Genomic DNA, 13117 nt, shown 5'->3' with positions numbered 1-13117 from the left:
GATATCGATATGAGAATGATATAATGTAAATAATATCTATAGCTTTACAGAAACTTAGGTACCGAATCGCCAGATGTTATGCTGAGTATGTGTATAAATGATTGTACAAGAGCTAGTCAACTTCAGATGTAGTTGTGAAAGGACGAGTCATACTATGGGCTACATAGCTACAAGGGCAGTAAAAATATACTGCTAGAGCATATCATTTGAAGAACTAGAAGCTTTAGATGCAAAACATTTATTTGGTTAAGTAGACCCTCTATTGAATGGGTGAGTTAGAAAAACATATATGAAATGTTTGCGCGATGAGCGAACAACTATTGAAACGTGAATTTGGATGCTGAATGAAGTGTCCTCGCCTAAATGGATGAGGTTGGGTCGTTGCCGGCAGGGTCTTCGGCATCGATGTCGCTGAAGTCCTCCTCCATGGCGAGCGGTGGCACTGGGGGATTTTGGGTGCGCCGTTGGCCTTGGTTTTGCTGCAGCTGCTGCTGCAGTTGTTGCTGTTGTTGCTGCAGCTGCTGCTGCTGTTGCTGCAGCTGCTCCTGCTGCTGCTGCTGCAGCAGTGCGAGCGGTGTGCCGCGGCGCAACTGCGAATGTTCGACCAGGCTGCTCAGATCCAGATCGGTGTCGCGCATGGTGTGCATGCTGCCGCTGAGGCTGCTCAGCTCCGGCAGCCAGGATTCCGGATAGAAGTCCTCCTCCTGCGAGGCGCTGCTGCTCATGCCCAGGCTGCCAACTGGCCAGTGGAAGCCGCCCATGCGTGCCGGATCCGGCGGTGGGCTGCGAGCGCGCAAGCCACTGGTTAGCTCATTCTCCGGCCCCTGGCCCTGGCCCAGTCCCGACAAGGCGCTTATGGGCGGCAACTCGAAGCCAGTGGTGCGCACCGAGCTGCTGCCGGCGCCGCCGCCGATGCGCAAAATGCCGGTGCCATGCATCAGCGAGACATGGTTCACCAGGTTGGTCATGCGCACGGTGTCCGCCGCTGGCACCGCCACGCACAGCGGACAGATGACGGGCGTGCTGTCGCCGCGATGCTTGGCCTGGATGTGCTTCACCAGCTCCTTGACGGAGTGGCCCATCTTGCCGCAGAACGGGCAAGTGAAGCTGTCCGCGCACAGCTCCGGTATCTCCTCGCCGGCAAAGAACAGCTCGCGCGCAGCCCGATCCAGCAGGCACTGGAACGGATGCTCGTTGCTATGCTGTCCCGTCTCCACCTTGTTCTCGTAGCACGCAGCGCACAGATCGTAGTTGGGGCAGCGCAGGCACTTGTATCTGTAGTGCACCAAGTGGGTCTTGTCGCAGCCATCGCACTTCACATCCCAATGCATAGCCATCCTGTAGAGCGAGAGCGAGAGCGAGAGAGAGAGGAAGCGGTTAGTCTATCTGAACGGGTTACGCGATTTTCTTTACACAATTCTCTAGCCGTTTTTGCACTCACTTTGCGATTTATTTTCAGCGTTTATTATTTCTTTTCGGAATTTATAAATTTTTTCTATATATATTTTTTTTTTTCGATTTTTGGAAATTTTATTTTTTTATATTTTTTTGGTGTGATTTGTTTGGTGTTTGAATGCTTTCTGATTCTGAGCTCCTATAGGGCTATGCTATGCTGTGCCTGCTTCAACGACGATGACAGTTGACTCCGAGCTTACTATTATCGAGAGCGATAATTGCTTGGGATCTTATATAGAAGCAGCTGAGGCTCGTTACAGCTATGTTTGTTTATAGAGCGCTCAAACTGCGCGCTCACACAAACACACTCTCAGAGTCTATATGTGTATATAAATCTAACTCGATGTGCCAGATCCTATATCATATTTATTTCATTAAAGAGAGAGAGATAGAGGGAAAGGGAGAGGCAGAGGAAGGGCTCTATTCTGCCTTCACGTTCACCTGACTCGAGTGGCCTTTGGGCAGGAGTCCTGGCGCTGGCCAGCCAGCGCGTGTCTCCTTCATGTGTGCGGAATACATCAAAATTCGTTTCGTTTGTTCGCGCTTTGTACATAAATTTCATGCAAATTGACTAATTAATTTTTGCGCAATGGATTCTTATCGTGCAATGCCATAGAAACACACACGAGCCACACACAATATTTGCATAATGCCCATGTGTATGTGTGTGTGTGTGTGTGCTAGGGTTAAAGTTGAAAGTTGAAGTTGGTGGCAGGATGCGCCTAAGCGGCACAGGCACGCGGTGCAGGCGCCCACGCACCTGGGGGCAGGCAGAGGCCAGAGCAGGAGACCTGCAGGACAAGGCTGGGCTCCAACTGACCTCTATGGCTGCACTGGGTGAGGGAGAGGGCGGGAGAGACGGAGGGGGAGCGAGCGAGAGTGCACGTTGCGGCACAAACAACAATTTTAATGACGGATATTAAGCATAACCACAACTATGGCTAGAGTCGCTCGTAGTAGTAGTAGTTGTTGCTCCTGCTCCTCCTCCTGCTGCTGCTGCTGCTGCTGGTGCCGCTGAAGTAGCGAACGGCATAAAATTTACAATATTTCCGTGTTATTTTCTTACTTGTGTCCCGCAGGATGAACAATGTAAGGCAGCAGGAGGCGGGCCGCATTGAGCCTGCCAAATATGCTGATTGCAGCAATAATGATGATTATGTTTGCCTGGCCTGCATGCACGACGCAAATTTGTTAGCCAAAGCGGAAGGAAGTCGAAGCATTGACAATGCCAGCGACACGAAACAAACTGCAACAACAGCAACAGCAGCAGGAGTCGAGCAGCAGCATCGGCCGCTGGAGGGGCAGCAGGAGCGGCGGCAGCAAAACTGTTGCAGCTGCAAGTGTGCGCCACGACAATGTGAAGCAACAAAAGCATTTAACGACTTGCAAATGCGACCAGCCTGACGGACGGTCGGACGGACGGACTGACGGACGGACGGACTGACCTGACTAACCTGACTGACTGCCTGGCAAACTGACTAACTGACATTTAAACAAATGCCATAGATAGCGAGCTTGGGCTAGCCACGCTGGCCAAGTCGCAGCGTAAATACACTTCTACTCACATCATTCAAGATAATCCAAAATAATGTTCAATAATTATTATTTTTCACTCGATGAATGCAGATTCGGTAAGAATTTGAGAGCACGTGACGCTGCGCAGAGCACTTTCGTTACTAAAAGATGCAGCGCGAGTGGCGGCTTTTCAATAAAGAATCTTCTAGGCGTTATGCAACACTGCCAATGCCAATTATCGATGCTGCTGTGCAAAGCTGTGGGAAGCGTTACCAAAGCGATGCAAGAAAGTCGAGGTGGACAAATTTGGCGAGCCGATGGGGCAACATTCGATGATCAACTCTCGTTATATAACACTGTCTTCGGACCACTTAACAGCAGTAAAGAATGTTAAAGTGGCGACTGGACTGGAAAACATATGTAAACAGAGAACAGAAAATAAGAGAGAGAATCAGAGAAGATCGGGATATAACAAATTGGCTTTTCACAATCAGATATAAAAGTTATTCAATTCTTATAGGAAATTTGTAAGCAAATTATGTGAACTTGTTCCACACATTAGAGATATGCGCTTGTTCGCTCTCTCCCCTGTCTATATATCATCCCTGCTTATCTATCTTCTTCTTATATACATATGTATGTATCTCAGTAAGACTATTTATTTGTCTCCATCTCTCCTCTTATTTCTCTATAATTTTTCCCTCTCTGTCGCTTTCTCTATATGTCTCTAGCTACTTTTACTTTCACTTCTTCGCTCAGTACTTTCATTCCGTTTTCTCTCTCTCTTATTTTATCTTCATCTCTCTCATTGTTATCCCCTTCTCTCAATTACTATGTTTTCTCTCGCTTTTACCTCTCTCTCTGTTATTCATTCTCTGTCGTTCTCTCTCTTTCCTTCTATCATTCTCTCTATCATATATGCATATGTCTTTAGGTCCCACTCTGTTTCCATGTGTCTGTTCTTATATATATCTATCCCTTTCTATCTCTCTCTCTTTCTCAGTCTTTTTCTCTGTCATTTTCTCGTTCCTCACTCTACGTATATAGTTTTTTTTTCTCTCATGTTCTTCCAAAGCTCGTTTATTACTTTTCCCTATATGTCTCACATTCTCTCTCTCTCTCTCTCTCTCTCACTCCAGATATTCTCTCTCTCTCACACATTATCTGTTACTTTCTCGTTGATCTCTCTGTCTATATATCTTAAGCACTTTTTTCTCCCTCTTTATTACTCCACTCTATCTGTCTCACATTCTCTCCTTATCTCTCAAAAGTCACTTTCAATCTCTACCAGTTCTCACTCTGTATGTCTCTCTATCTCTCACTCTTTATCTCTCTCATTTCAATTATTTCTACCCATTCGCAATTCAAGTGACAAACGCAACAATAGAATCAACGCCATGAGCCCTGGGGCTAGGGTATTCAACGACCCTTGGCCTTTGGGCAAATTATTGCATTGCGTGCGGAAAGTTTTGAAGCACCTGCACCCGAAACGCAGCCAACACCGGATGAATCGCTGCGGCCATATTAGCAAAGTGAATAGGTTTTTATTTGTAACGGAAATGTGAAAATTATTACCAGTTGTGTTTGTTGCTGCCCGTTCGAGTATTGTTATTGTTTTACTTGTTGTTGCTGTTGTCGTTGTTGTTGTTGCAGTTGCTGTTGCAGTTACTATTGCTGCTGTTGCTGTTGCTGTCGAGCTATTTGCATAAGATCTCGATAAGCACACAAGAATTTTCCAGCTAATTGCGTCGCATAGAGAGCGCTTACTCCCATATCTGCTGGAAAAACGATCGCCCAGCCGGCCCAGTTCCCTATGGAAGTGGCCTTGGGTACACACAGAAGCATAAACATTGCTCGGAAATGAATTGAGACGAGCATTTTATTAATTTGATATTTGTTTATGCAGTGCATGGTACGAATTAGATACAGGCTAGCGCGTAAACAGCCGAGCCGCGGCGCCGTTACTGTCTGCCAATTCTCAGGCTTATCCAGAAGCAGTGAAGACACCTGAAGCTTGCGCCACAGCAAGTTGGAGACCTTGGCGCCACAGCAATGGGGAATGAGCAAAGGCCTCAACGTGCGACATCATTTGAGCTGCTGCAAGTTTCAAGAAATATCAATTAATAGAAACTTCTGCGTGTGAACATATATATATATATAGATAGATATGTAGATATACATATACAAAGCTTGATCACAAGATCCGCCAGACGCTGTGTAGGCCAAAGTTCTTTCAGCTCAATTCGTCTCGGTTTTGGATGTAGAACTTTGAGTTGAGAGATGGGAACACTGGGAACAGCTTGCTGCAGGTTTCAAATTATATCAATTAATAGAGACTTCTGCATGTGAACATATAGATAGACAGGTATACATATACAAAGCTTGATCACAAGATCCGCCAGACACTGTGCAGGCCAAAGTTGTTCCAGGTAATTTTTTCTCGAGCTGTGGGCTGACAGATTGAAACACTTGGAAGAGCTTGCTGCAAGTTTCAAGTAAAATCAATTAATAGAGACTTCTACATGTAAACAAATAGATAGATAGATAGATACACATAGATATACAAAGCGTTATCTCAAGATCCGCGAGACGATCTGAAACCTAAGCGCGGATATAGGCCGAGGCTCTTCCAGGTCATTTCATTTCGGCTTTGGATGTACTCGAACTGTGTGCTGAGAGATGGAAGCATTTTGAAGAGCTTGCTGCAAGTTTAAGGTAATATCAATGAATAGAGGCTTCTGCATGTAAACATATAGATAGATATATAAATATAGATATACAAAACTTTATCTCAAAATCCTCCAGACGATCTGTAAGCCAAAGCTCTTCCAGGTCATTTCGTTTCGGCTTTGCATGTACTCAATGTACTTAGAAGAGCTTTCTGCAAGTTTCAAGTAATATCAATTATTCATGTAAATATATAGATAGATAGATAGATATAGATATGGATATAGATATACAAAACTTGATCTCAAAATCCTCCAGACGCTGTGTAGGCCAAAGTTCTTCCAGATCATTTCGTTTCGGCTTTTGATGTACTCGAGCTGTAAACCTGAGAGTTGTAACGCCTTGGTGGAGCTTTAACAATCCTGTTCTTGATATAGGTCAGCCAATAAGCATCTCCCTCTATGCATAGTGCGACTTTTTCCATAATCATTTCATTTATGGAATTCAGTTCGAAATGAAATTAAACCAAAAAATTGACCTTAATCGATAAACGCAAGAATAGCAACAACAACTATCGATAACGATCTGTGGAACTAGTTCATCTGGTCGACAGAAAGTGTGCATAGCGAGCAGAGCTTTGTGGCGTGTGGCATGCGGCATGCGGCATGCGGCATGCGGCATGTGCGTTGCGTTGCAAGTTGCAATTGGCAATCGATGCAACGGTTGACATTTGGCCTGCACTTTGAGCTGTTGATTTATGCATGTGGTGGCCAAGCGTCTTGCTCTTTTGGAATTTAATTTAATTTATATTTCATTTGCGAGATGCAGCTGAAGCGCACCGAGTGGAGTCAAATCGAGTCGACGGCGACTCGTGGCGCGAGGGGGGCGGCGGGGGCGATGGGGCGCGGCACGTCAAGGCGGGTCCCCGGCCAGGTCCATCTCCGTGGAGAGGCCAGGCTGCTATCCGTTCAGCTTTTTATGCATGTAGCCATTAACTGGCTGCCCGACTGGCGATTCGATTCCTTTGAGCTGACATGAAGTGCATTAGTGTGACACGGGCATTCGCCAGCCACACCCGATCGGACTGGATGTTGGCCGCACGCCCAGCCACCCAGTGGCCAACAGCAGCACCGCCCACACTCATCAAGATTGCAACGCCTGTTGGGCTTGGATTGACTCGGCTTGTTTGCCTTGCATTTGTCGTGGGAAATCAGTTTAATGGAAATTATAACATTCGATTACTTTTCAAACTAAACTCAAAGCAAGTCAGATGATGTGGCCATGCGCCCGCCCCCCTCTGTAGCTGGGGCTGCGACTCTGGCTGTAGCTGTGGCTGCGGCTGCGGCTGTGGCTGTGGCTGGGCGTCAGCAGTGAAATAGCAGCAGCCCCACCAAACCAACTCGGCCAGAGTTTTGGCAAATGCCTACAAGTATGCTGCAAATAAGTGAAAATTGCCAAGGCACAAGCTGTCAAGCTCTCAATCTCTTTATCTCTCTCTCTCTCTCTCTCCCTCTCACTTAGAGCTGAGTAAATTTTGCATCATCTGTTCTTTTTTTGTATCTCTATTTCGAATAAGTTGACGCAAGTGACATTACAATGGACACTTAGTGCTGCTCGAAGGAGCTCAAATTATCAGCTCGATAACCTTTCTGCCTCTTAGGGTATTCAAATTTGCACTGGAGCTGAGTGGACTGTGAGTAGCTGAGGGGTCTAGCGATTCATACTGACAGAGCACTCAAATTATTTTTAAATAAGTAATCAAATAATTTATTGATAGAATAAGCAAATATATCTGGATCAAGCCAAACTGCAAGTGAGCTGGGAAATGTGACTCGGAATATAGCAAAGAGTACGAATAAATTACGCAGCGTAAACAACAGAATGGAAATTCGAGCGATTCTGACTATGCAGACATAGATGGCATCTGCTTCTCTTATAATCTAAAGTCTGAAGTCTTAAATTGGATTTGAGGCATACATTTTATTTTATTTATTTATTTATTTTTTTTATTATTCATTATATTATTAATTTCTGATGTCTTAAATTAGATTTGAGGTATACATTTTATTTTATTTATTTATTTTTATTATTTATTATATTATTATTATTTTATATTATTTTATTTTTTATTATTTTAATATTTTTAATTATATTATTTATTTAGCTATTCATTTGCAATAGCCAAATATAGATGAAACTAATTCCAACTATCATTAATCATTATCATTATCATATTGTACAGGGCTGTCCATATTCGACGAACGTATCTGACAGCCGTACAAGGCTGCCCATATTCCACGAACCCGTATTTATTTATTTATTTTTTGTATTCAAAGAAAAACACAATTTTATTTATTATTATTATTTTTTTTTTTTTTGTATTTATTTATTAGTATTATTATTATTATTATTTATTTTTTTTAACAATATTAATTCAATTTGATTTAGTTTTATAATAGAAAATATATTATATATCTCTCAAATAGCCGCCTTAAGCCTGTACGGCGTATTGTACCCGTCTCTGTCAAGATGTAGGGCTGCCAGATGGGTTCGTCGAATATGGGAACGAATTATAATTCTATTAGATTAAGTTGCCAATAAAGGTAGCAAAGCCTTTGTTAAAAAAATATGGAAAATAAATATGAAAACAAAAGCTTCCTTTTCAGTAACTGGACTTTTTGATCTTAGCTTTAAACATGACTGCAATGAAATTGCTTTCAGCTACTCTAGTGATTTTTTGTGTCACTGTTGATTTTATTTTTGTTTATTTTTTATTTTATTTATTTTTTTTTTTATATTTTCTACTTTTATTTTATATATTTTTCAACTATATATTTTGTATTTTTTTACTGTATTTTTGTGCCCACGTGACGGCTACGTGATGTGTCCCGAGTGCAGGCAATGGCTACGATTTCAGCTCTTTCTAGAGTCACTCTCAGTGTATGTGTGTGAGTGAGTGTGTGAGTGTGTGTGTGTGTTGGTGTGTGTGGGTCACGTGGCGCACTTCAACACTCAGACTGGCAGGCAGTGCACAGAAAATGCACTGCCTGCCGTCGATGTCGGGTTTAATGAAGTGCAACGGGCGTCGAGCAATTGAAATGCATTGCCTGCTTTTGGGTGTTCCACCTGACGTCGAAGACGACGCACAAATCACAGTGGAATTGTTATTGCAGCTGCTGCTGTTGTTGCTTATATGGTATCATCAAGTGCCGTTAAACATGCCACACGCATCAAAGCAAGCGAAAATGCTGCAAGTACAAAAACAGCAGCACAAGCCAAATGCGGACATGTGGCATAAAAAGCCTGAGACGGAGCAACACGAGCACTAAATAAACCAAAAACAAAACAAAATCACACACACACACACAAACAAACACAGAAACGAAAATAAAAATAACTAAAAGAAGAAGAAGAGGACACACACACACACGCTCGCCCACTCAACCAACCACCCACCCACCAATTAAGTTCAATTCCCATTCACATGGCCAGCCCAGAACTGTTCCCAGTTACTGTTGAGCCACTGTTAAGTCACTGTTAGCTGGCCATAACAATGGTAGGCGGCTCTGCCGCTGCCTCTGTCGCTGCCACTGCCGCTGCCTCTGCCGCTGTCTGCGCCTGCGCCTGCGCTCATGCCGCATTGGCTCGGCTCTGGCCGCTTTTAGCACAGGCGACCCGAGGCGCTGTCGTATGATTTAGAACATGTCCTAATAAAACCAGGACATTCAGCGGCACGCAGCCTTTGGCTGCAGTCGAGTGCCACGGACGACAGCAGTGTACGCGGCGACGTCAGCGCCAGCTCCGCTCCGGCAAGCGCGCGAAATGTACGTAACTTTGCGGCTGCACTTGCAATTAGACTGATGGAGCCCGAGCTGCACTTGTCGCTGCCAGCACTTGATGACATTTGAAAAACTTGCCAGCTGGCTGGCAGGCAACTTTGTCTTGGCCATCAGGCAGCACGTCGACGCTCGACGCTCGACGGACAACAGACGTCAGTGAGCAGCGCTCTGTTTATGTTGAGTTGTGCTCATTAGTGCAGCTCTTATGATGATAATTTGGATTAAGCAACAAGCAGCGCCCTGCCGCCATGGAAATGCTATGCATTTCGCTTAACATAAGTCCCCTTCCCCGCACAGGAGCATCCGCCATGGCAGGCCCAGCGCATTGTAATACGGCATTTAAATATGCGCATGCAAATATTCTAACCTTTGCCAATTATATATACAAATCGATTCATTCTAAATTACAAAATATATACAATATCTAAGTATATATGTCTGTGTATATCTATATATTGTACATAAGTTATATCAATTGAGGCGCATTTCTGTTGAGCTCAGGTCGCTTGCAACTGCTCTTCAGGTTTTCTCCGAATTGCGCTTGTTTTCTGAAATCATTTGAATTTTAATGGCTTAATTATTGAGGTATGTGCCAGCTCATACTATCCTGAATAATAAACATTATACATGTATGTCACGTGATTAGATTACAACAATTGTCAAGTCAAGATATATTTGACAGTGGGAACAGTGGGCTTAGTTAGTGGGCAAATTAGTATATTGGTTATAAATAATTATTATGTTATATTATTGTCATTGTCATTGTCATTGTCATTGTCATTGTCATTGTCATTATCATTGTCATTGTCATTGTCATTGTCATTGTCATTGTCATTGTCATTGTCATTGTCATTGTCATTGTCATTGTCATTGTCATTGTCATTGTCATTGTCATTGTCATTGTCATTGTCATTGTCATTGTCATTGTCATTGTCATTGTCATTGTCATTGTCATTTTCATTGTCATTGTCATTGTCATTGTCATTGTCATTGTCATTGTCAATGCCATTGTCATTGTCATTGTCATTGTCATTGTCATTGTCATTGTCATTGTCATTGTCATTGTCATTGTCATTGTCATTGTCATTGTCATTGTCATTGTCATTGTCATTGTCATTGTCATTGTCATTGTCATTGTCATTGTCATTGTCATTGTCATTGTCAATGCCATTGTCATTGTCATTGTCATTGTCAATGCCATTGTCATTGTCATTGTCATTGTCATTGTCATTGTCATTGTCATTGTCATTGTCATTGTCATTGTCATTGTCATTGTCATTGTCAATGTCATTGTCATTGTCATTGTCATTGTCATTGTCATTGTCATTGTCATTGTCATTGTCATTGTCATTGTCATTGTCATTGTCATTGTCATTGTCATTGTCATTGTCATTGTCATTGTCATTGTCATTGTTATTGTCATTGTCATTGTCAATGTCATTGTCATTGTCATTGTCATTGTCATTGTCATTGTCATTGTCATTGTCATTGTCATTGTCATTGTCATTGTCATTGTCATTGTCATTGTCATTGTCATTGTCATTGTCATTGTCATTGTCATTGTCATTGTCATTGTCATTGTCATTGTCATTGTCATTGTCATTGTCATTGTCATTGTCATTGTCATTGTCATTGTCATTGTCATTGTCATTGTCATTGTCATTGTCATTGTCATTGTCATTGTCATTGTCATTGTCATTGTCATTGTCATTGTCATTGTCATTGTCATTGTCATTGTCATTGTCATTGTCATTGTCATTGTCATTGTCATTGTCATTGTCATTGTCATTGTCATTGTCATTGTCATTGTCATTGTCATTGTCATTGTCATTGTCATTGTCATTGTTATTGTCATTGTCATTGTCATTGTCATTGTCAATGTCATTGTCATTGTCATTGTCATTGTCATTGTCATTGTCATTGTCATTGTCATTGTCATTGTCATTGTCATTGTCATTGTCATTGTCATTGTCATTGTCATTGTCATTGTCATTGTCAATGCCATTGTCATTGTCATTGTCATTGTCATTGTCATTTTCAATGTCATTGTCATTGTCATTGTCATCGTCATTCTACTAATATTCATTACATCACTGCATACAGTTGGGCAACGCTGTATATTGTGCACCGATTACAGTCCTAATATTGTATTAAAGCATTCACTGCAGCTTCCATAGTTATCCGCGCACGCTCAATTTAGCAGTAAATTCCCAAGGGTAAACTATATGATGTTGTAAACAAAATTGTTTTCAAAATATGAAGTGACCCAATTGAAATTTGAAGCAACATGTTTTTGGCTTCCGATAGCTGCCCGGCCATCTGTGCCGAAAGTTTCGAAACTCATGATTTTACGAGATGCGCAGCTTCTTGCCGTTGAAGCAGATCCATACAATTCATTTATCCAATTAGCATAATTGAAATATATGCTCGTGAAAATTTGCATTTTACATTATGCTCGACGCTGAAAGCTGTTTTTCTCTAAATGCGGCTCTGGATATGGCAAGCACTCCGATATGGCAGCCCTGGCTGGCTGGCTGGCTGGCTGGCTGGCCGCCTGGAAGCCCGCCCGCACTATGTTACATATGTTGCATACTTTTTGCTGCTTAACTGCTGCAAGCTGAAAATGAAAAGAAAAATGTTGCAAAGGTGGAAAAAACGAGAAAACTAAAAAACGGGAAAAACGGGCAAAAAGGAGTGGAAAATTGTAATAATAAATAAAAGAGAGACGCAGCGAGTGGCAACTCGTTGCAGCGGTTTCACACGCAATTAACATATTCTCTCTGTTTCATTAAAATTGTTGCGCTTGCAGCGGGGTTACGACCGGTCTGAGTCCCCATCAGTCCCCACCCCAGTCGCACAGCGAGGATCAGGATAGCACCGGGATTTTGTATTGTTTTTTTTTTTTTTTTTTTTTCTACACGTGCACTTTTTAATTATTTGTTGTTATTTTCTCGTTTTTTTTTTTCGCTTTTTATTCAATTACTTGTACACGCACTGAGAGAGGGGGGGTGGCAGAGAAAGTTTGCTCTGTCTGCCAAATGTTAAAAATGTTGCAATTTACATTAATGCCGCATCACTTTGCAGGTGCATTAAGCAATTAGCAAATGTAATTGATAAACAATTAGTGCGGCTGTGTGTGGGCAGCCGAGCCGGGCTGCCAAACGGTTTATTAACAAATGAGAACATTCCAAAAATAATCATAATGCATCAATTATAGTGCATGACATGTCGCTGCCCTGCAATCGTCACTCGATCAGGGCATATCAGTTCTTTAGCTTCACATGTAAGCTCTCAGCTCAGCTAATAAAGCATCTGCGGAGTCGGCTCGGTCACCAAGTTGTTGGCATCTATTGGGCCAAAACGAGTTAATGCTGACGCACTCGGAGCGTGAATTACAAACACAAATACGCTGACACATACACTCACGGAAGTATTCAAATATATATTGGCAGAGAGGGAGCATCTGCCGCTCATAGTTTTGCGTATGTGTAAAGAATTCATTAAAGTGTAAATTGTAAGAGCGAGCCACAGTCAAGTGCGGCATAGGCGACAGGCCCAAGCATGATTAACTGCGAAGCTTTTTGCCAAAAAGTTGAGCTCTGAATCTAGCAAAAAGCTTTAATGAGCTTTCAGTAATGTGG

General features: G+C 42.6%; 1 protein-coding gene and 1 long non-coding RNA gene across 2 annotated transcripts; both read right to left on the bottom strand.

Annotated features, from left to right (window-relative positions):
* Positions 1-222: 222 nt before the first annotated feature.
* Positions 223-3126, bottom strand: LOC6586049 (E3 ubiquitin-protein ligase KCMF1). The gene is made up of 2 exons (XM_032733162.2): positions 3021-3126; positions 223-1338 (listed from the first exon to the last, which is right to left on the bottom strand). Exons 1-2 carry the CDS (start codon positions 3023-3025, stop codon positions 360-362), a joined length of 984 nt encoding a protein of 327 aa, XP_032589053.1. The 5' UTR covers positions 3026-3126; the 3' UTR covers positions 223-359.
* A 1558-nt stretch (positions 3127-4684) lies between these two features.
* On the bottom strand, positions 4685-6736 carry LOC116804635. Its single transcript, XR_004364636.2, has 4 exons — positions 5523-6736; positions 5342-5452; positions 5150-5273; positions 4685-5067 (listed from the first exon to the last, which is right to left on the bottom strand). It is a non-coding gene; the product is annotated as an uncharacterized LOC116804635 (long non-coding RNA).
* Positions 6737-13117: the final 6381 nt, after the last annotated feature.

This window comes from Drosophila mojavensis, unplaced genomic scaffold (genome assembly GCF_018153725.1).
Source record: "Drosophila mojavensis isolate 15081-1352.22 unplaced genomic scaffold, ASM1815372v1 contig_136, whole genome shotgun sequence".
In the NCBI taxonomy this organism is placed as follows: domain Eukaryota; kingdom Metazoa; phylum Arthropoda; class Insecta; order Diptera; family Drosophilidae; genus Drosophila; species Drosophila mojavensis.
Note: the sequence above shows the minus strand (reverse complement) of the source record. Positions and strands in the feature narration are given on the sequence as shown.